We start from the raw sequence: 23,795 nt of genomic DNA, 5'->3' as shown, positions 1-23,795 counted from the left end.
CCTCTGAAGAATGGCACAGAAAGGTGTCTGACTGATAGCAGCAACCTGCATTGATATGAAGGAACAAAACTTCTTCGGTCAAGATGCTAATTACAGTGCTCCAAGTCACATACTTTTCCTGACCCATCTGTCTGGTCTAATCATAGCTCTTTCTCCTAACCCTTTCTGGCCGTTATCCTCTTAGCCTCACTCTTACGGTAACTTGAGCTTCATTTCTGTCAATGCAGCCATCATGTTAGCATCAGAATACACAGGCCAGGGCTGAGATGAACACTGATATGATGAGTGTCTCTTCTTACCTGTGCGAGTCTGGTCGATCTGGTGGGACTGCCACTCTACTCTGCAATATGTGACTTGAGTATCCAACCATCCTAAACACAAACCGGTCGATATGGAAATAAGTGTTGGGGTAGCTCTGATACTGGAATGATGATACAGTATGGTGATGATAGGAGCAAGAAACTGGGCAGAAGTATATTGAAAGCCCATTTGTCTGCTGGCATGATAAGTGTCTGCCAAATATACAGCTAATTTGACTGGATCTTCAGAAGTTGTCCTTTGGGTTTACAAGGGATAAAAGGAGAAGGCTGCGGAGTGATGAGATTAACATCTGATCCTTTAGACTGAATCTGTCTGCCCTATCCTTCTTGCAATTAGCTACACAGCTGCGCAGGTCTCCCATGTACGTAATCCCACACACCTGCTACACATGCTCCTTCATGATGCATGAACAGCTTAATTTGTGGGATTTAATGTTATGTATCTGGGCCCATTACCCATCTAGAGGGGATCCAGAATACAGCTGAGTAGATCTGGTTGAGAAAGAGGTTTTTTTCAGAAACAGATTCCAGAAAATTACTCATTAATACCTGTAGGAATTCTGGCTGTGGTGTGGAAACTAAGACCAAAAGAATTTGTTTCTGCATTGGCTCCTCTGAACACAGTCATGTTGTGCGGGCCATACTTTTGTTCTCCTTTGAGGGCCAGGAGACTGGTGGTGGGAACTTGTGCCACGCTGTAGTTAGCGTCCACCTCTCATGTACTCAGACAAGGCAAGATCATCCTAGGGTGGGATTTGGATGCAGGCCTGATGCTTTCACTCCAGCCTTTTGCACTGTCCTTGGCCTTAAGCACTGACACGGGAACGTGCAGAGCTGGGGATCAGCAACCTGGCCGGCTCTGCGTCAGACACCCAGACCTTTGGCTGATAAAGCACAACTTCCTGCTGCGCGTGTGCTTGTCGACATAAAGCAGCTTGTTGCTGCCATGTGGTAATCCCGGTTCTGCCCTCAGCCACTGAGGAAGAACACAGAGGCAGAGCTGGGAAGAAAACAAGAACCCCTCCAGACAGCTGGCCCTTCTCCTGGCAGTGCTCGGCAGGAAAGGGTGAGCTGGTGCAGAGGCAAAGTGGTGGTCTCTTGTGCCCTCTGGGGACGGCCTGTATATAATACAGGCAACAGAAAGTGTCAGCTAGACTATAAGGCGTTTCACAAGGTTTCTTTTAGCCAGCACCCTGCACAGGGAAGGGTTGTAGGACAGGAGCAAGTCACAGCTGTTGTGTCTCCATGGATCAACCAGATCATGTTTCTGTTCTGACAGCACCTCTTAGCTGAAAGGTTTTACCCTGGAAACAGAGAGACATAAGGTAGTGATGCATGATAAGCTTTCCATTAAATATCCCACCCCCCACCCTTTATCTGCCTTTTGTCTTAGCCCATCTTCTCTTGCCCCCGTTTTTGACCATTTTTAGTACTAGCGTGCTTGCACGCAGAGCTCACGGGTTCTGATGCCAAACTCATTTCCTCCCTCCCAAGGCAATTTTCATCCTTGTTTACACAGCCTTGCTGCCTAGAGGGCTGTTCCAACTGGGATTTCTGGTGGATAGCTTGAAAATAACTGTGCTTATTTGTAAGAAACTGATAAAGGTTTCAGGATTTGGCCTTGGCCTCTAGAAGAGCTGGGGGGATGTACAGATGCAATGTGCATTCAGAAAGTTCTGAAAGCAAGGAGTAAATGACATGTTTGTGATTTATTCTCATTACAAAATTTCCTAAGTTTGCTCCTTCTTGGCCAGTCTAGCAATCTGAGCTTTCGAGGCAGAGGCTTGTGAAGACAAGTTGTCTTGTTCTGTTCCTCAAAGTACAGTTTTACTGGATGCTTGGACCCCTTCAGTTGGCTTCTGGCTGGTTTGTGGCCACAAATCCTCAGTCATTAGAGCACTTTTCAGTTCAACAGTTAAGGGCTATATATTTTACCTCCAAGCTTTTCTCTGAGGATTCTGCTGCATTATCACTCCTGCAGAGGCCTTAGGCAGTACTTGCGCTCCTCTCCCCAGCCTTCCCTGCTGTGCTAAAAGCAGCTCAGTAGCACAGGTTTACGCACTGTCTTCCCTTCTCACTGATGAACTGGAGCCTGGCAGCAGCTGGAGACGGGGCACATGTAGGCTGACGAGAGTCCTAGCAGTTCTGTGAAACATCACCAGTGCCTGGCTGGTGTTTTCTGATCATCTGATGGCAGTTTGAGAGGCCTGGCCAGGCTCGCAGCAAGGCACTGTGGCCAGGAGTCCCCCAGCCTGGCTCAGCAGGGTACAGCATGGGTGCAGCCTAGCTGTTGCTCTCCTCATCCATGCACCATGCCCACAGTAGGGATGAGCTGCAAGGCAGCAAGATCAAATTTGCACCTCCTGGAAATTCCTCCTGGAATTTCTTTCTCCGGTAAAACTAACCTGGCTCTTTTTCACTTTCCTTGGAAGCACTAAAACTGCTCACAAATACAGATCGAGATGGGGTGCCCAACAGGAGGAACTGGGAAACCTCTTTGATGTTGGAAGCTGTATTTTTTGTACACTTGGGATAAGCCCAGAGGCTGTCTGGACAGCCGGGAAGTTCCAGAAAGGAATTTCCCTCCATCAGACTAGCAACCACAATAATATTTTCTCCCTTCCTCTGCAGAGACTGAGTGTGCTCATTTCCTAGCACTTTTGCTTCAGAAGTTTCCTGCTTTCACGGGAACCTAGGCCCTTTCTCTCTAATGCTGCCCTTCTAAGCCCTGCAGTTTGAGGTTTCTTGTCTTCGACCTAAAGACCTCAAGTCTGAGGCAGCTGATGAGTTGTTGGTTGGGGGTAAGATGTATAGGCTCGGTGTTTCTTTCATCTTTGGACTGACTGCTTCTGGCTAGCTAAATCGCAGGGCTCAGAATCACTGTGCAATCCCAGCTGAGGACTGTTATCGTGAAGGAGTTTGAAAAGAAAGAGATGTGAGTGAGTTGCAGTGACTGTATTTGAAGGAAAAAAGGTCAAGATCCGTTAGCCAGATTAGACGATTCCTCTTCTCCAGGGGTTAGAGGGAAGAAGCTATCTAAAGCAGAAATCATCACTTCCATTTGCTTGTGTTTCTGAGGAGCCATCCTGCCCTGCTACCCTGGAGCTTCCGGCTGGCCGAGGGAAACTGCTGGCTCTGTGAGTGCTGTCCAAGCAGCCCGTTACCCAGTGGGCATTGTGAGGCCCCTCCCAGGCTTGCTGGCAGGGGAATGAATGTGTGCAGTACCAGCTAGAGAAGGACAGCATAAACAGCCAAGGTAATCGTGCTTTCCCTGGTTCTCGGTGTATTAGCCACACGCTGACTTTCCAATCAGCCCTAGCAATTTGCAGGGAAAGAATGGTCAGCCAGGGAGTTATACCAGAGATGGGGCTGCCCAGCAGTGCTGTTAAGAGGATCATCTCTTTTCCTTACTGCTGTCACATGGCCTGTGCTGGCATGGTCATCATTTCTCTATCAAATAGCAGGGATCAGTAATTTCTGAACAGCTTTCTCTTCAATTTCTTTTCTGCTTCTTTTCCATTTTTTGTGGCAGTCAAAAACTGCACCTGCAAAAACACGTATCCTAGGTAGTTCATCACTCAGATGTGCCTAAAAGAGATGTATCTAAAAGAGAACAGATAGCTGTCAGTCTCAGCCATCTCTCACCAGCCCTTCCTGATACTCCCTGAATGTCCAAAGTGTTTGTATAGCAGCAGCTGGCTCAGTCCTGGGACAATTTGTAGCCAGTGGTAGCCAGCTCCCACCTCTGGGTGCCTATAGCCTTAGCAAAGAGCTAAGTGTGACTGCACGTTGGATGTTTCCCAACTGTCTGCCGCACGCTCCTGGTATAAAGGCGACATAGCCAGAGCTTGGAGAACACTAGTATGCACTGCAACTTCACCCCTGCAGCTGGGTCCTGGGGTGTTTGTTATTTGTATGGTGGGGTCTCAGCTTAGGTTGGCCTGTGTTAGGGCAGACAAAGTGAGAGATGATCCCTTCTCTCTGTAGGAGGAGCTGACAGGCTCTGCAATTCACACACTGGGAGAAGTGCCCTGTGGTACCTGCCGTAAGTGGTTGGTGGCTGGTTTGGGGATAGAGCTTGGTGCCCTTTGCCTCTCGTCAGTCATAGCATTCTAGGAACAATTCTTATTGTTTTTGTGGACTGTCCTTCTCCCCTGCTTTTATCTACATACATTGGACTGTGGCTGAGACGGTGGATGGCCCTTTTCTGTGGCACCATTTAAGATGCGTTTGGCTTTGGGCCCACATCTCCCTCCAAGAAAGCTCTAGGCTCAGCTTTCATCCTGCTTCTGCCTTGCTTTTAGCACTGCCCTTGGCAGACAGATGCTCTTTCTGTGCCCGGCACTGGCTGTAGCTCCAGCGTCTCTCTCAGACAGCACCAATTTAGGGTCATGAGATGGGGTTTTTCCAGCTCATCCTTCCATCTCCCTCGGTGTAATGAGGAGAGATCCCCAATAGATGGCACTTGAACCTCTTCCATGGCAGGTTTTTTTTTTTGCCTTCAACATCGGAAATGTTCACGCCAGCATCCACATAGACGCAGCGTGATCCTGCTATGGCACAGGGCAGTGTGCAGAATACGGAAGCAGAAAAGCAGCTCAGTGTGTGAGGTGGGCCGAGCAAATCCCCATGTGACTTCAGAGGGTGAAAATAGCATCTCTTTCCTTACGAGAAGGCTCGGCCAGGGCTGCCTAATGGGGCCTTCTGTACCCACACACATTCCTGTTCTTTCATCTTGCAGTGTCCGTGGTACACCCTGGGCAGGATAAGCTGCAGAAGGTATTAGATTGTCCTCCAGGCACAAGGGAAAACACAGCTTAGAAGGAATCTGTGCATTAAACTAATCCTCGCTGCGTTGTCTTCACCCCTCCTGCCTGTCTCCCCTATTGTGCTGTTTGGCGAGGATTCCCACAGAGGAAAGTCTCTGAGGGAAAATAAGATGTGGCACATGAAGAGCTAAGGCGGTTCTCCAGAGATGTCCTCCCCATGACAGCAGCAGGCAGGAATGTGGGTATTGTGGAAGTGAACCAGGATCCTGGCTCAGCTCACAGCCCCATGCCCTCTCCCTGGCTCCGCAATGCTGTGTGTTTTTGCAGGGGGAGCTTTGCCACTTGCCTCTCTTCTGCTCCCAGTTTGGCAATGAGGAATTTAACGAGATCTTCAAGCAATGCTGAAGCAGGCGTGTGGGCTTACTATAAATGTTATGCAATAGATTTTTCATGTTTTTATCATGTGACCAGAGGAAACTTGGCCTCTTTGACTAGGTTTGAGATTTGGATTTGGTTTGAACCGAGTAGGTAGACCAAAAGTCCAGGGGTGAGAAACCCACAGGAACCAAAACCAAAGCAAAGTGATCACATGAGATGCTTGGGAAGTGAAACCACTGAATTCTGCATAGCTCTAGCAGTGGATCTAGTAACAGGCTAGATTACAGTCTGGGAGCATACAGCTAGTGGCCAGAGCTACCACTTCTATTCTTGGATCTTCCACAGCTTTCCTCAGTGGCCTTCAGAAAGTCAAGTAACCTTCCCCTGTCTTAGTTTTCTCCTTTGGGAATAATACTGTTACTTACTCCTGGAAAATATTTTGCTCTTCTTGGATAGAAGTTACCTGGTAGTGTTCGTCAACCTGTATGTGTGCGGAGGAGCAACACCTCCAGACCTCTCAGGAAGGTTTCTTTCCAGTATAAGATGCAGCAGCATGACATCTACTGGGAACCCATCTGGCATGTCAAGCCTCGTCTTTGGGGCAGGGATTACGTAAGAGTTGGAGCAGCCAGCTGCAGCTCTGCTTTGTGCAAGGTCCTCCGGTGTCTGCTAAATTGCTTGTCACTGGGTGCAGCAGTGTGTCACTGCGCCTCATTCAAAGGAGATGCTGGATGCTGTATGCTGTGGATCAATGGAGAGCTTGTCATCTACCAATCAGTTGCTTTTGGCCTTGTGGAGCAGTTGTGGAGCAAGAGAGAGGCCATGGTACTTTACCAGTGTGAGGCGCAAGGTTAGCTGGGGAGGAACTTGAGAGTGTTTCTCTAGAAACTCTGCTCCAGCCTGCTGGAACAGACATGCCCATGGCTGCGCAGTCTTAGAAAACACCGGGAGCAGGTGTGTATAAATCAACCCCAAAAGGACCCGGGTGTATCCAAAGTTGGATACACTGAAACACATGTAGGCAAACGCTGCAGAAGTACAGTTCATACAAGGAATTTTATCATCAGTCTCTCTCCCATCACAAGTGCCTTGACAAAGCCTCGTCAGCACTTGCTCTTGCTGCTTGTCATTAGCCCTGCCCCGGAGTAGTTGGGCAGCCTGGCACAAGCCCACCACCAGGCCCTGGTCACTGCTGCTGTTTTGTGCCTTAGCAGGGCGGCGTGAGTTCAGCTGCAGGTGGAGTGGCAGGTTCTGCTCTCCTCTGCTTCAGGGAGCTTTTTTTAGCTTCATCTGTTGTAAGCTGACTGTGGTTTATGGGTCATTTCTTAAAGACCATTATGAGGAAAGACAGCAGCTCCAGTACCAGCATAAGGAATGAATAAAGGCCTGGAGAATTTGGCTTTACAGGAAAAAAATCATCTTCTTAACTGACATTCACCAGGGTAAGAGACTCTCCGTTGTCAGGCTTTGGGATGTACCTTGATTATCGGTTAGGGATTGGGAATAATCTTTACTCTAACATTAGATATATTACTGCATATCTATATGGAGGATTTCTGCTTTCATCTGGCATTTTCCTCTCTCCTGCTGGAGGCAGGATGCTAGACCAGCGATCTGATAATGTGCACGATCACCTGTTTTCCTGTATTCATGCAGTAAGGAAACCAGAAGTATCTAGAACAACATATGGTGAGTTGAAGTCATAAGATTGGATGGTGATTTCAATTTGGTATGAAATCACCAAATCAGAAATGGTTTCTGGGGGAAGCCAGGTGAAACTAAGTCCCCAGTGTGAATGCAGAACTCACAGAGCAAGTACGGTTTAACAGACGAGATAGTTTCCTACTGCAAACATCTTCTAAGAAGGCACTGTCTGAAAAGCATAAACGTTGTTTTCTGGCTCAGGCTCTGTGCCTGTTGCACTCCGTGAAAAACACTTTGCTAACCGGTGCTGAACTGGGGCCCTTTCCCCTGCAGCGAAGATGCTCTCTTTCTTTTCCCAGTCAGCATTTTACGAGTGCTCTTTCCCTATCTCATTAGAGGCGTGCTGGCTGAGAACGGGGGACCCGTACGTTAACCAGCCCGAGCTCCTCCGGAACTGGCACACACGCGGAGACCGCCTCAGCGCTTAGAGCTTGTCGCGGGGGCCGGCCGGCACAGAAGGCACCGCTGGCCCCAAGGGACCGGTAACGGGCAGAAGGGACCTTTCACCCGGACACGGGGCGCTTATCGCTGGCGCGGGGCTGGCGGTGGGCGAGAGCCCTTTGTTGTCTCTGCTGGTAGCGCGTCGGTGGCTTCCCGAGGGCTGGAAGTGGATGGCAGCCTACCGGTCAGTACCGGTGGCGCTCCCCAGTGCTCTGCCGGGGAGGCGCCGGAGGACGGGCCGCGGGAACGGAGCACCCTGTCCCTGCCGAGGGCGGCCGCGGCAGCCAGTGCCACCCGGGCCCCGCGCCTGCGTTCGCGTGAGGAAGGGCGGCGGAGAGTTTCCCTGCTACCGCCGCTGCAGGTCCTGTGCAAGCTCGTAGGGGCTCCAGGGGCACCCCGCAAGCCCTCCCCACGGACCCGCGCCCCGAATCGGGGGGCAGCGCCGGCGGGTCACGGCGACCCGCTGCCCTCCCGCTGGCGGCCGGGACGCAGCACACGCAGTTATCAGCCCGCTGCGAGCCGAGCACAGTCCGCCCGGGGCGGGGGGAAACCCCATCCGGGAACGAAAGGCCGGCGGCAGCACCTTGTCGTCCCCCGGGGCCCCCTCCGGGGCGGAGAAGCAGGCACCAGCCCTCACGCCGGCGAGGCCCCTTTAAGCGGAGGCCCCGCCCCAGCCCGCCCCGCCCCGCCCCGCCCGGCCAATGGGCGCCGCGGCTGCCGCGCCGTTTCTTACAAGTTTCCCGTCGCGGGCCGGGCGCGGAGCGGCGTGCGGGGCCCGGCGGTGCTGCGGGGGTGTACCCGGGGTGCTGCGGGTCGCCATGCCCGCCCGGGGCCGCCGGCGGGAGCGCAGCCTGGGGCCTCAGCTGGGGAGCTCTGCTGTCCTTCAGTAAGCGCTCTGCGCCCAATGTTTCTTGTCCCTCGCAGCACGCTGCCAGCTGGTACCTCCCTCCACTCTGAACCGTAACCGGGGAGGGGTTGGAAAACGAAGGAAGTTTGGTGTTTATTTCTGAGTTAGGCTTTAGAAAGGGATTCCCTTGCCTTCCTCCTGCGGGGGCCTGTAGGACAGAATGCGGTAGAGGAGGAGAGGGGCACAGCTGCAAGCGGGCTGTCCGGAGCCTTGCCCCCCCCACTCCCCCCCAGTGTACCTGGGGGTGCTGTGTGCGAGCTCAGGGGAGCTCCTCCAAGCGTAGCTGCAGCAGCTCGGCAGATGTAGATGTGTGCGTGTGTGTATGCTTAACCCTTTCTTGGCTCCTCGGATTTGTACCATGCTGAAGATCCTCACCAAAAAGCTCAGGAACCAGACTTTGAATGAAATTCAGCCTTTCCAGCTAAAGGTAAGAGCAGCTGGTTTTATCTCGGTTGGCTTGGGTTTTTTTTTTACCCTTCAGGTAACTAATAAGAGGGCCTTGAGAAGCTAGTAACTTGCAGTGTTCATTATGCTGGGCCAATTTCCTCTCAGCCGGAGTGCTCAGTAGGAGCTGGCCTAGGCTGTATTTCTGTTCCTAAAGTCCTGTTCCTTTGCTCTCAGAGTCACCCTGCACAATTGAATAGGCAATATAGAAAGGTGGATAACGGCAGATGTATCTGTTCTTTGGAAGTATTTACTTTGAATGAGGTTCACATTTAGCTACGTAGGCATTTGTCTAGTTACCTTTGTATGTGTGCAGTCTATAGTTTCCCAGCCATCACCAGACAAGAACCCCCCTGTGCTAGGTACTGTACAAACATGATTTGCCTAAAACGCCTTTCAGCTTGTTATTTGCATTTCTCTCCTTTCTGGTCCTGAAGGCTGGAATCTGAGCTGAAGTTTGCAGTCAGGCTAGCTGCATTGGCCCATGGCTTTCTGAACTCTGCTTACATCCTTTCTTAGCGTTCAAAAGAAGAAAGAGCATCACAGATTCAGGATAAGGAATTTTTAAGCCCTTCCGGCCAAATGCAAGGAGGAATTTTTGAGCCATGTGCAGTGGAATAAAAATGGAGCTGTGATGAGTTACTTAAAAAAATTACCAGATCCAGGTTTGGCGAAAGTGTTGTGAACCAAGGGATATTCCCTGAAATCAGCAGAGTTACTCTGGATCGGCATCAGTACTGTGGGAAGTGAAGCACCTGGCCCCAAATCAAAGAAGAGATGTGGGAAAAGTAGCAGCCCTTGTTGCCCACGTTGGGGGCTGGGGATCCGTATACCAGACTCTAGTGGAGTCTTTTGTATGTGTCGCACAGAGGCGGATTGCTGTGTGGCTGCACTTCTGCGCAGTCACTGGACACGCTGATGGCAACTTTGTTAGAAACAGTGCTGGTGTTTCCTCAAAGTTTGCTGTGTCCATGTACTTTTTCCTGCAGGGACTGCATATTCTGTGGTTCTTGGGAGAGGGAGGATGAGATTTTATTTCTGGAGATATAATAAGGGCAGCACTTCAGGTTGTGGTGGACGGAATCAGTGCAGAATATCTTTGCAGAGGCAGTGGGGGATTTCTTTTGAACACTATTTCTGGGCCTTGTGGCTGTGATTGCCTCCTCTAGCTTTATTGTTTGTCTCTTGGAGCCTCAGGTTGTGAAATGGTGAGAATCTTTGGAAGGAGCTCTCAGGGGTATATACAGCTTTTGGGATGCTTTGAGGCACGCAGAAAAACCTGCAGGAGTGGGTATCTGCAGCCATTTTGTTCATATTAGTGCCAAGGTTTTGGGCTGCAAACAGGTGGTCTGCATTTTTTCAGGCTCAATAGGGAAGCGAGACTTAAACTTGCACTGTTTCTTGCAAGGCTAATGCATAGACCATCAGAGGTAGCACTGCAGCCTGCCGTGGGGACAATGACTGGTATACATGTGTATGGGCAGAAAGCCAGACTTTCAAACTCTGGGTTTATATATGTTTTGTAGGCCTTTGGGGACCATGTGCAGCTGCTGGGTCTTGGTTGAGCCTCGTACCAGCATCCTAATTGCTTAACAGAGCATGCAGTGCTCTGTCTTAGGTATCTGGCCAGATCTCCTTGCAGGTGTGGACACAGGATAGGTGTCACAAGCAGTGAGGGAGCTTCCCATGGCTGCACTGTGCATGGGCCCTGTGGCAAGGCCAAGTGTCCTGTACCACCTCCCTCTCCTGCCCTCAGATGATGTGGGGTTACCAGGCACAGACCAGAGTTCTGTCTTCTCAACTTCTTCATGTTGGTCTGTGCAGGTCTGTACATATTCTGACATATGTGGTACATGCATTGTTTAAAAGGTCCAGTCCACTGTCATTGAAACCTAGTGAAAAGTTAGGTGTGAGCAAAAAAAAATACATCAGGTGTGTAGTAGTGTAAGTAGAGAATAAGCAACTAATTTGGATAGAATAAGAACTGATCTGCATCCACCACCCAAGTCAAGAGTTTTCTGAGCTTTAAAAACAGTGTGCTGAGCTGCTTTTCTCCTTCATTACCCACTTGCATTTGCACCTGATGGGCTTTGGAAGTTCCCAAATTCAAGGGAAAGCAAGCCACTGTTGTGTTTCTGGCGGGCAACAGTACTGACACTAGGCAAGGTCCTGGGAAATGGTCCTTGGATAAATTGTCAGCTCATTTTTGTAAGCTTGGGAGATTTGACCAACCTTGGATTGGCATCCAAGCTTTGGTAATCTTTTCAGGATGAAATTTCTGCCCACTGTAAAGATCTTGTTTTGGTACCATGTGTCCTGAACTCCTTTGGTGTGGCTGTGATAGGATAGGTCTTCCCCACTTGAAGCTGAGAGGCTGCTATTGCTTCCTGTAAATGAAACCAGGAAATATGCAAGCTTTGGGTGTTGATGTAATGACTTCTTTTTTTCCCCTACTAAAGTTGGTCTTTAGGCAGTTGACAGCTGAGGCTGCTCAGAGTTCTGCAACTCAAGAGGTCTGCTGGTTTGTGCTGGTGTTGCTGAGGAAGTTACTGTCCCCTTATTGCCCTGTCACCATAATGGGAAGAGAGAGGGGTTGACTGGCATTTCACCTGCCGTTTGGTTAGCATGCTCTGCCAGTGGTTTCTGGTAAGGGTGGCTGGGCTGAGAAGTGCTGGGGTTCAAATTCGAACCCTTAGCCTTGGAAGACCAGTTGTGCTGACCTTGCTGCCTCTCCACCGGACCACTCATGCCCCTGTAGTGGGGGTGGCTCAGCGGTAGCGTGTCTACTGAGCTGCTGCAGTTCATAGTCCAGCCCATTGGCTTAGAGTCCTTCAGCTGCTGCAGCTAAATCCAAGAAAGGATTGTGAATTGGAGCCTTGTGCCTCAGCCTGTTGTTCTACCTCTTGCTTCAGTGGTCTGGTGTTATTTGCTAGAGATTAGGCCAGATTCAGAAACCTCCAGTTTTTGGGTGGCTGTTAGAAATTGAGAGCCAAAAGCAGATCTGACTTTACAGGTTAGGGCTCATCTTTGATAACAGCTGGCAATTGGGTCTGTTCCAGAGTAGACTTTCTGGGACAGGAGAGAAAAGTGAGAACAGGGGGTTGTCCCATACTGTAGTGGAATGCTTCAGATAAGGAAATTGAGAGAGGCCTATAATTCAAGGCCTGAATTTTTCATTTGTTTTCCAGTATTAGTCTAGTACAGCTTTATTTTCTTAGTTTTGGACTGGTAGTCCTGAGAAGCCCTTCCTGAATGATAAGTCAGATTGTTCAAGGAGCTTTAAAAATGCATATCTTGGGGTTGCATGTGGGTTTATGTGATGGAGTACTGATATTGGGCCCTTAGAAGTACTCTCCAACCACTTCAGTGAGCTCTGTACAAATGAAATGAATTGTTCATCCCTGCTACTTGGGGTAGGGATTTCTCACAGAAATGCACTTCTGCCAAATTCCTCTTCAACTCTTGTGCCCTTGCGTATTTGTGTAGTGGCTAAAGTGTAGGTGTCTGTTTTCTAAGTTTTGCTTGCAAGCAAGCTCCTTGGGGCAGGGAGCATCTGGTAGGAACAAGTCTGTGCATTGCCAGTCAAACTAAGCCCTTAATTAGTGGCCCTAGGTGTTATCAGAATGAAACAGTTGGATTGTGGTGTGTTAAAAATTTAACTGGCTAGAACATGTAGCTGAAGAAAACTGAGCACTTTAAGGGTAGCAATTCTATTCCAACTTTGCTGTTGATACAACCAACTTTGGAGGCGATGCAATTGATGTTCTAATTCACAAAAGTTAAATTACTTGTGTACTTGGCATATTCCCTTTTGTCCTGGGCAGAGGTACTTCAGACATATTTGTCACTTCCTTAATGTTGATCAACAAAATGAAGTCCTATGTGAGTCTGTTCTGGTGACAGAACTGCATTTCTCTGCTACATAATTTTAGCCTTTGCTTGCTAGGCGCTAGCAAGGCCGCTGTGTCAGCTCTCTTCACATACCCTTGCAGCTTGTACATGTGCATTCACAGTGCTGGGGACCAGCAAGTCATGTCAGTTATTTTCTGCTAGCACCTGCATCTGGAGTGAGCTGTGAGACTCCGGTCTGGCTGGCCAGCCCTGATGAGTGACTGGGAATCAGTCTGATCCTTCCTATATGAAGGGGGTTCAGCTGGCTGTGTGACGTGAACCTCAGGCTCACAGGCAGTGACTTCTGAGTCACTGTCCCAGTCGTAGCTGGTTATCCTGCAGAGTCAGGAGTGTGTAATTTAAACTTTTTCTCCTCAGACCAAAAATGAGTGAAGTAGCATCGTTGTTACTGATGCACAGTGGGTGTGCTTTCAAAGATCTGTGTAAGGGCTCATGCTTTGTATGAATGAAGACAGCTTAATTTCCTTCTTACTTTGGGTTGACTGCTTGTCACATGCTCAATCAGCCACTGGTCTTCAGGCTGGCTGGCTAAAGACAGCTTGGCACAGTGAAAATTTAGTTTTGTCTGTCTCCTGTCGTGTATGAAAGTCTTCTCTCCTTCATGGGTTTTTCAGCACATACCACCAAACAGGTTCACTCCTCTAGGGCTGGAGGACTCTTTTGCATCGAAGCTTTGCTTTTCTTCCTGTTAACACCTGATAACATTAGATGCTTCTGGTTTGTCTTAATCTTACCCAGGAGGGGGACAAGCACTTGCATAAATGGAAGTTTGTAAGTACAATTTTGGCTATTGGAGTATCTATGAATACACCTAAAGCTAGATTTGTGGTAATTTGGACTAAAATTATGTTAGTGGGTTAGAAATGCTGTGACAGATACTTAACCAAGACAAAGAATAGGACAGGCAGTTCCAGCCACTCGGAAACCTTAAGTTTTTGAGATTTCTGCCTGAGGTGTTGTAAAATAATAGGTTTGCAATTTTTTCTACTGGGCTTCTAAGATCTGAATCTTCAAGGGTTGTCATCTTTCCTGTGCAGTCATCCAGCACCACTAATCTCTTGTTAATTCCAGAGAGTGGGACTTCAGACATTTGTATGCAAATACAGCATAACAGGAACTTCATTGACGTTGGGGTAGTTCAGTGAGACATCCTCTCAGCTAGCCTTGCTTATGACTGATATGAAAATATGGGCTAGATTTAAAAAAATAACAAACCAACCACCCCCCAGTGTCACAAACACATCTTGTTACTTTTCCTTGTATTTCACAATTCTTTATTTTTATTTGAACGAAAAATTTAATTCTGGAAAATGTAATAGTATGTATTTAACTTTTGCATTTCAGTGAAAGCACATTAATCCATGTTGCTTGCTGGACAGTGCAGTTCTACTTCATTTCTTGCTGTCATGCACCATGATACTGCTCTTGAATTTATGTTGCACTGTTTGGGATGCTAAAAGTTTTCTGAGCAGGAAAATAGCTTATATTTGAAGTGAAAAGAGAAAGCAGACCCAGGTCGTCATTATTTAATTACGGATCTTGCAAAACAGTGGGTTCACCTTTTCTTTAAAGTAAAAAGCAAGGCTTACATCTGCTTAGGACATCCCTGAGGAGTGGTGGGTGGGCTGGGCACACTCTGCTGTGGTGTCCCAGCATGGCCAGCTTCTTTGGCTATTCCTGGAGCATGCCTGGGGTCACAGAAGTGCTGTTGGGATGCCTCAGTATGGGAACCAAAGGCTGTATTCCCTTTTCAGTGAGAAATACACTCCTACCCACAATGAGGCAGCGCCAACCCCTCCTACTCCCATGCATTTATCTGTAGCCCCTGTTCTCCTGTACAGTGGGATTTGGGTTGCTGGGTGACCCAACTCCTCCTAGCAACCAGCATCACAGGTATGTGTGCACTCAGGGCTGTTTTCTGCAGCAGTAACTGTTGTATGTGGCCATGGGCAGACCCTGTTTGTCCTCTTGCCACTGTTGACCAGCAGAGTCAGCCGGCTAAGCTGTTTTTGAATAGGCACCAGCACCACCCACAACCGCTCAGCATGAACACTCAGGCAAGGATTTAGAGAAAAGCCAATTAGTTGTGACCTTTATCTGCACAGAAAGCATTCCCTGTGCAGTATGAACTCTGCTGTGACCCAGGCCTGAAAGTTGATGTAAAGGACATATGGCCCAATGTGACCTATGCAGAGCTGTCTCCATACCAATCTGGGCACAGGCCTGCCCAAGCTGTGGGAACACAGCGCACAGATGAGATACACTTCAAAGAAGTCTGGCTTCTTCTGGACCAGCTTGGTCACTGCTGGGGGATGGACAGCGCAGGGTGCCTCTGGGCATTTCTCTCCCCACTCTTGCTATGTGCTTCTTGCTTTTGAGACCCATTATAACCACCTCCCTGCTGTGAGCTGGTCTGTTTGGACATTGACCTGGCCTCCATGCATACCTGAGTATATACATCAGTCTGAATTGTTCAGTTGTTGTAGGACAGGTATTTTGAGGCTGGGACATCTTGGGAGCTGGCTGAGGCAGAGGGAGCGCATCTTACATGGTGAGTAGTCTCTCTTCCTCCTCTGTTATTACTGCAGCACACCAAGCGCTTGGCCAGGTGAACTTCTGCCGTTCTCTCTTTGAGACAGCAAGCATGGGGATGGTAAACAGAGTAACCTTGTGTGGGTGCATCATGTGAAGAGTTCATATGGTTGCCTCTCTAGTCCAGTCTTGATAACTTCATGAAGGGTGAAATGCTGTGGATGCTAATGGAAACTTCCTGGTGGGCCTGGATATAAGAAAGTATCTTGTGGCAGCTTTGGTGCAAACCTTCCAAACAATTGCATGTGCAATAATCCAAATCCTGGGTTTTCTTAGTTGTTCTGGGTTAGCATGGCAGAATATCATTTGGGGGTGGCAGGGTCTACAAGCCCAAAGAAGACTCTGTGAGTGATGATCAGTGACTGTTAGCTTTGCAAGTAGCTGGTGTGGACCAGTCTTTGTTTCTAGCCCTCTCCTCTCCCAGCACTCTTAGCTAGCCAGCCCAGCCCAGCATCCAGGCTCACTGTAGAAATAAAGTCCTGCTGCAGAGCCCCCTCAGCTTGCCAAGGCTTAAGCTGTGGTGCTGGGAATGGAGGTCGATGCTTGTGCCCCTCTGGCATGCACCTTCTAAATGAGTGTTGTCAGCAGGGAGGTGTGGTGAAACCTGTGGAGGTGTCCCTCAGGCTTGGTAGACTGTGAGGGTACAGATCACCTTCTTCAAATGAGCTGTCATCATGTGGGACTGATATGACTGGGTTGGCTTGTAACCAGCAAACACACCTGAGAAAAGCCCTTTACTGCTTTGCCTGGGATCACCTTCCAGCCCTTGTTCCAGCATCAGCCCATATGAGAAGACATAAGAGTTCAGGGCTGGAAACATCTTTGGAGGAAAAGAGGAAAACAGTGCCTGAGCCTAAGTGGACTGAAGAGGTTTTTTATTAAGTCATGTCTCCCATTTCAGGGATGGGTTGACCTGAGGTTTCTTGTCTGACTGCAGGGTATATGGTCCTTATCTGAATTTATATTTATGAAAGGACAGGAGGTATCTAGATAAAGTCCTCCTAAATACCTCAATATTCATTAAGGTCCACAATAAGAGTAGACAGACCATGATTTCTGACACTTCTAGGGAACAAACTATTGATTGGCTTTGGGTAGCTGATTAACTGATTTGACTGGGCTATGAACCTGATTTTGAGCCATTTATTTCAAGTTGATCCCAGAATTCAAGTTGCTGATGGCATAAAGATCCTATCCTGTCACACTCGTTCAGAAATCTGTCTCATCTTTCTCCTCCCTAATGGGGTCACATTGTTTCCATGATGCATGCTATGTTTTATTTAACTAATGTCCTTCTCAGCATTGGAGGCCACAATCTGCCAGGCTCTATATGGGCATAAGATGAGAAGAAAATTTCCTTTGGTTGAATGGGGAATTTCCCATCTTGAGGAGAGGTGCCAGACAGGCAGCTAGATCCTCCAGTTTGCTGAGAGTGTGGCTGGATGTAAGATGGGAAAATATAAAATAATCCTTCCATATCCTGTCACCCAGTTATTACACACAAAGCCAAGTGGTTGTTCCAGACAGTTGTCTGCAGCCAGACTGTTTCTGTGTGTGGGTTTCTTTTTTAAAATTTTTTTCTTAATTCCTAGGAGTTGGTTATTCCAAAGAAATAAAAGTTCTTTGGCCAAAGGCTAATTAACAGGAGAAAACAGTGGTATTTGTAGAGCATATGAAGTGACATAATCTAGAATCTTAAAAAAATCAGCAGCTTCAATGTATACATTTTTGTTCATAGCAAACTCTTTATTCTGCCTTGGACAGAACAAGCCATTCTTGGGAAAACTCTCTGTGGTATTTTGCAGAGGGCTGCAGTGCAATGCAACTTTTCCCCTGTCTTTCACCTCAAGTGGTATGTGGGGGTGCTGATTTAGTATATGATGCTTGGACACTCTGTCAGTAGCTATCTGTGGTGAGTGAGGTGAGCTGGATCTGCAAGAACACTGTCGGGTTTTGTTCTGTGTGTTCCCTTGCGTTGTCATTGAAAGTAAATGCACGTGCTGTGGTCTGCTTCCATGAATGGGGCTTAAGAGCACTCGTCCTGTGCTAGACCTATAGTCTGTTTCACTTGGTATCCTATCTCCTGCAGGTGCCAGAGGTGGGCACCCAGAGAAGACTAAGAACAGCACATACTTTGGTCTCACAGGCTTCTTGAGACAGAACTGCTGTCTGTGCATTAGTAGCACAGTGGACTTTTACCTAAACCTGTCCACTTCCCCCACCAAATCTGTGTAGGGTCTTTGCATCCAGAATGTCCTGTGGCCAAAAGTTTCACACCTTAACTGTGTGTTGCTGAAGGATCATCTGTTGTTTGTTTAGAACCTGCATCTTACTAATTTAATTTCCTGCTTTCTGGCTTATATATTGACGGAGAGAGTAAACATTCCAATTCTGTCTTTGTGCCACTCATCTCTAGTCCCTCCATGTGTGGGGTGAAGAGACCACTCCTTTGGCTAGATTCTCCCAACTAGGATCCACATGGGATCACACACCGCCTACCAGGGAAGGATCTGGTTTAGTGAGAGCCATTGCAAGTTTTCACATGGTCCTAACTCTTACTTTGAAGGTGCCTGACTAGATGGATCAAAGATCTGCTCTTGAAGGATTATCCTATATTACTGTGTTGCTGCATGAATAAGGTTGGTGTAAATCCATAGAGATGAAACAGCTTATGTCAGCTTGCACTCAGAAGGGTTAAGGTTTAGAGGAGGAGAAGCCTGAAATGTCTCATGTGCTCCAAATGCATTTTCCAGCCTGACTGTAAGGCATTGTTCCTTGTGTTTGCAAATCTGGCTAATGTAGTTCTTCATGGCTGAGCAGAGGTGAGTGTTGAGTGAGGTTTCCCAACACAGGCAGCTTCTCCTCAGCTAATGAAGTATCTCAGGGCAATGGCAGTTGCCCTCTCTGGGTCTTTTGAGGAGGGAATGGGAAAACTGTTACCAGATGTGTTGTTTATGCCAGCTTCTGTCAGCTGTACTTTCCTGGTAGAGGGGACCTGTGCAATGCTGGGGAGTTGCTGTAAACTGTCAGAGAAGCTGGCCTGTACAAAGGGACCTCTTTTCATCACAGCAATGTAATAACTGAGCTAGGCCAGTGGGGTTGGGGGTGTGAGTTGGGAGGAATGTATTTGAACCCCTGTGGCCTAAGCAGTAACAGTTGGCACTGGTGTGAGCAGCCATCTCCCATCCTCCCCTCTATCAGTGCATGCATTACAGATAAGATTAGCTATGCTATAGGTGTCCCTCCAGTTCTAGGTGTCCCTTGTACTGTCTTCCCCTTATGTCTGAGAGGGCTGTCAGCCTGTGATAAATAGTGCTGCTTTTAATCTGACTGTGTTATGAACAGAGGTTCAGCAGCAAATGGGCTGTAAATTACACATGGAGCTAAGTCACTGTATTTTAATGCAGGGTGGATGAGGCCCCCTGTAATGAAGGTCTTTAATCCTTCAGGCTCCTCCTTGTCTTTTTGGACTGTTCTGCTTTGTGGTGTCAGCCGTGCTGAGTAACACTGCTCCTGCAGGGTGTGAGCCAGGGGAATGCCGCAGCTCACAGCACGGAGCCCTGAGAGGAGTTGATCTCCTTTGCAAAGGGGTCTCTGCAGCACAACCATTTTGTAGGTTGCTGCTTCTTTCTCATGGGTGTTCCCTGACACTTTACCACTTTGCTTTGCTAATTCCTTTCTGAACTATGTATGTAAAGTGCTATCTCCCTGCATAGGATAAGAAAGTTAACAGGTGAATGCTAGTCTTCCAAGGGAATCCTTGACACCTGGATAAGAATTAGCCATAACTCTTTATCACATCAGCAAACCTATGAGTAGAGTAACAGAGCTGTTGAGAAACTTGTGTGGCTCCATCACATGCTGTGACTGCTGGCTGAGGCCAGGCTGTGCAGGGTATTTGTACTGAGCAGAAACTGAGTGGTGGGAGGAGAGTAGGAGGTTTGCTGGGGACTGGGGTGTGGCACACTGGAAGCTTCACTTGCAGGTGGAAGTGGAGTTGGAGGAGTGCATGGCTTCTGTCACTACAGTAAGAGCTATAAACCTTAACCAGTCTCTTAAGCTAACAACATAGGAGTAGCTTGGGAATTTGGTAAAAAATCTTGCTACCAGAAAGGATGATGTGTATCACAGCATGGAGCTGTGGCATTCCCCTGGCTTCTGTACGGCAGAAGGAGTGTTATTTCCTAAAACATAGTGGTCTGGGAAGGCAAGGTGGAAATTGGAGGATTAAAGGTTTTACTTCAGTGGTAACACCATTGTTACCAGAGCCCATCCACCTGCCGAGTGAAGGCTGTAGTGACTTTGTTCTATCTGTAATTTTGAACATCAGGACCTGTTAAATCATGCTGCCAAGCATGACTGCAGCTATGTTTATAAAAAGATATTCTGGTTCTCATAGTGGCTCTGAGGATAATTAAACTGAATGGAGTTCTCTAAGAGTATTTTGGGTGCTAAGGACCAGAGCCTGGGTGTTTTCTGCCTAGGAGGCTTTTCAAAGTCTAATTTTTTTAGTTGATGGCATTCTTTGTGTCCTCTGTCACACAAGTTTGATGGCTGGTAGGAGGAGCGTGTGCATATATGTGGGTGCCTCTGCTGTTGGTCTCTGGGTAGAACTGAGTCTCTTCTAGTCTCTTTGCAAGTACTGCCTTTTGGAGGTTTATCTTGAGTGGAATTTGAAAGGATGATCTTGGTTTTGCTCTTCTAATGATATATGCTTAGAGCTTTTGAGAACAGATTCATGGTGGATAGGAGCCAATGGAAAAGGCTATTGCTGTGGCTCACCTGTTACCTGTGTATAAGACCTGATCCCTACCTGATATAAACCAGTGGAGCTCAATTGTAGGCATCAGCTGCATTCAGTCCCCTGTGACCTGAAAACATCAGATGTCTCCTGTTTCTGGTGACTATGGAGTCAATGTGTTTGTGCACCATAGGCTGATTGGTACTGTATAACATACTCTTTTGGAGCAATGGTGAAGCATTGGGACTTGCCAGTTTATTTTACAAAAGCCCCTGGTGTTTTTACCTTTAGCCTTCCCCTACAAAATAATGTCAGACCTGGGAAGAGCGGGGGAGACTTCGAAAAGGAGGTTTGATGTAGACTCTGCTGCAAGAGAACTGATGTGGGGCAGATAAGAGTGCAGAGAGTCCAGTTGTGCTCTGAGGGTTTAGAATGAACCATATTTTGACTAGTGTCTGTGTCCCTTGCCAGTGCTGAACCCAGCCCTACTGCACTTGTCTCTGCATAGAGCCCTCTGGTTCACTCCACTTGCAAAGGAGGATCCCCAAGCCTAGAGCAGTGCCCTGTCATCCTTGTAGCTCTAGTCAAGTTTGGCCACAGTAGTAACTTCTTTCCAGGGGCTGTAGAGAGTAGATAAACATAATCTTGCTGTGCAAACAGTATGTTAAAAACATAAATGTATATTTTGTGGTATTACAGAAGGATGAGGGAAAGGATTTAAAACAATAAGAGGACCACACATGTGCCTCCTTGCACCCACCCACCACTTATGCCCTTGCTGTTTTGTGCAAGCCTAGTGTTTTCCTCTCAAGATCTAGGTAACCCAACTTAAGCCCACCCTTCTGGAAACCAAGTTCAGTCATTGTTCCTCAGAACAGAAGCTCAGTTTCTGTGTTCTCTGGTTAATGACTCCCACCACTTGCACCCTGAGAGTTGCCAGTCACCATGTTTGTCTGTATGGGTGTAAGGTAAGCATTCAACAAAAATGATGTCTGTACTGCTAAAGCATTGTGGGCTCAGCTACTGAGAGTGACTCTCTGCCTTCCTCAAATCTGTGAAACCACTGATGGTTAACTAGACTCTAGACCCATGCAGAAGATGATGTGTCTGACTAAATGTGCAGCATTCCTACAAAGAAAAAAAAGGAATTTTTTAATCTTTAGCACAGGACAGGCCTGGAAAACAAGGGCCTTGAGGAGTGCTGTGTCCCACTGGCCCATCACAGTTTTCACTGACTCAGCCAGACAGCTGCTCTGTCAAGCAGGACAGTGTTCAAGGGTTATGAACCCTGGGTTTGAATTGTAGCCATTTGCAAGAAAATGGGGAAAGCAGTTTGGAGGCAGAGCTATTACGAAAATTAAAAAGGAAAATAATAATGTTAACAACAATGAAAAAAGACTTTACAAAGCTTTTCCAAACTAGGACTGTTCTGGCTGGAAGTTTAGCTGTTGAAGGACTGCAGCTGTAACACCCAGATCTAGTCTAGGCAGTCGTATCTTACTTGTGGGTGTTTGAAGACTGAACTGAACCTTTCCTCTAATATCTAACTCTGCTGCTTTTCCTGGGGAGAGAGCAAGCATTACAGCCTGTTTTACCGGCATAGATTGTCCCTGTAATGCTGAATATATCTAAAATAAAATTTAAAGGAGAGCTTGGGAGAGGAGTTAGATGTTAATTTGAAGGTCTGTTTGACTCACTCCTCCCTTCTTCCTCATGTTCCATGGCTCAAAACTGCTGTTCAGAGTCTCATAATCTCCTTTGTTTTCCCATTCTCTCTAATTCAGAGTTTCTTATAATTGGGAGGATGGCACCTCCCTCAACCAAGATCAGGCAGTGTCCCATGGCAACTGCAGCAATTGTTGACCTGGAAAAATAACAGTGGGGAAATGTAGTAAAATGTTTTCACTAAAGCCAAACAGTTGGAAGGATAAGAGCCAGCAGCAGAGCCCTGTGCTGTAGGATGCCCATGTCTCTAGCAGCTGCTCTGTAGGCAGCAAGGCAGGGAGGAGGTAAGTGAGCACAGGTTTCATTTCTTCAGTCTGAAGAAACAGAAATCAGTTCCTTATAGCAGAGATATCAGTAGTCATTGGTGAGCTGTTCATCCCTTTCTGTTTTTGTTCCAGGAACCAGTGAGACCATCTCAGCAAAGTCTCTTTCCAGGGCACATAGAAGGGGCTTTAGTGGAGTCCCAGGGCTCAAGTGAATGAGCCTGTGTCACAAACAGTCATATATGTGGTAGCGCAGGCAGCATTGGCCTCTGCTGGGGAAGCCACCTCCCTGGAGGTAAACTCCCTCCATCTGCCAGAGGAATACTGGGAATGGTGCCCTCTAGCCTGCATAGATTCTTGATTCAAGCAGGGAATGAGGGGTTGCCTGTGGTCAGTTTTCTTTGTCTTGTCTGCTTCTCATGCACACATCCTCCACCGCGTGAAACCACCCCATTGGTGTTTCAGTGTTTTTGGACAATACAACTCTTAAGTGAAGTCTGTTGGGAAAGATTTGTTCTGCTTTAGACGTGAGATTCCCTTCTGTTTCGTAAGTTCCCAGATAGTTCTTAATATAGTTACTTTTGAACATATGATAGCAGGTCAATTTCTCCTCTGTAAGCAAAGAGCAAGAGGAACTTTGTTTTAAGAGGGTGGTTTTTTAGTTGTCTGTATTTCAGGGCTTTAGACTCTAAGGGTGACTTGACCCTTTTAGGACCTGGTCAATTCTGGCTACAGCTAGTTATCATTACTCCATTGACAAGCAGCAGTGTGAAGAGAAAGACAAATGCTTTTTCTTTGTCTCTAGCTTTTTATTATATCTGCTAGTTTGTCTTTAGTGTTAAATCTCCCTCAAAGTTACAAGCTTTACACTGTTCTCCTTAAATACTATATGATTATTCAAAAAAAATACATCTCCCTTACTGGAGATTGATGCAAAGATCAAGCACATGGGGAAGTTTGTCCATGTTTCCATCTGGCACAGTGGGTGCCCTTCCTTAGCCTGACAGAAGGTATGTCTGGTGTCAGAGCTGGAGGTCCCAGGTGTAAGACTGAGATACTCATGAACAGGAGGCTGCTGTCTGCAATTCAGACCTCATGCATTTCCTGAAGACTGGAGGTTGGATGGGCACCCGTTTTTTGTTTTCTGGTTTGTTTTGTGCCATGGCTTGTAAACATTCACACATATATGTGAATTGGAGATTTTATTATCTTTAATTTTGCACATTAAGGTACAGAGAGTACTGAGTACAGTCCTGGGAAACCTATTTTAGTTGACTCAGTTTGAGCAGGGACTTGGACTAGGTGATACAAAGAAGTGTCTTCTAATCTAAACAGTTCTGTGATTCGTATGCTGTGAATAAAGCCATGACCTAGTGGGATCTTTGACATGGAGATTGAATTCTCTGTTATCTCAGTGCCACAGTTCTGAATTTGTGAGGCAAACAAGGCTGTGCTTCCTCAGACAAAAAGTAAATCTGTGGCTAATATAAGGCAGGGACTGTGCAAGGGAGGCTGGAGGCCTGAATGCAATACTGCTGTGTTTAATGGAATTATTTTGAAGAGAGGACACTGTTACTGTTAAAGCCTCAGAAGAGTCAA

The 23,795-nt window shown here is 47.5% G+C and overlaps 1 protein-coding gene across 3 annotated transcripts in view; it reads left to right on the top strand.

Moving 5' to 3' along the window:
- Positions 1–8,263: 8,263 nt before the first annotated feature.
- LOC104048621 (uncharacterized) overlaps positions 8,264–23,795 on the top strand; it is a 60,585-nt gene continuing 45,053 nt past the window's right edge. The window contains exon 1 of one of the 3 annotated variants that reach the window (XM_064446046.1): positions 8,264–8,946. In XM_064446046.1, coding sequence (XP_064302116.1) covers positions 8,842–8,946 — 105 coding nt within the window. In that variant the 5' untranslated portion in view covers positions 8,264–8,841. The remainder of the gene's footprint in view (positions 8,947–23,795) is intronic. The other 2 variants (XM_064446047.1, XM_064446045.1) reach the window with 2 other exon arrangements.

The sequence above is a fragment of the Phalacrocorax carbo genome, chromosome 3, assembly GCF_963921805.1.
Source record: "Phalacrocorax carbo chromosome 3, bPhaCar2.1, whole genome shotgun sequence".
Taxonomy (NCBI): Eukaryota; Metazoa; Chordata; class Aves; order Suliformes; family Phalacrocoracidae; genus Phalacrocorax; species Phalacrocorax carbo.
Note: the sequence above shows the minus strand (reverse complement) of the source record. Positions and strands in the feature narration are given on the sequence as shown.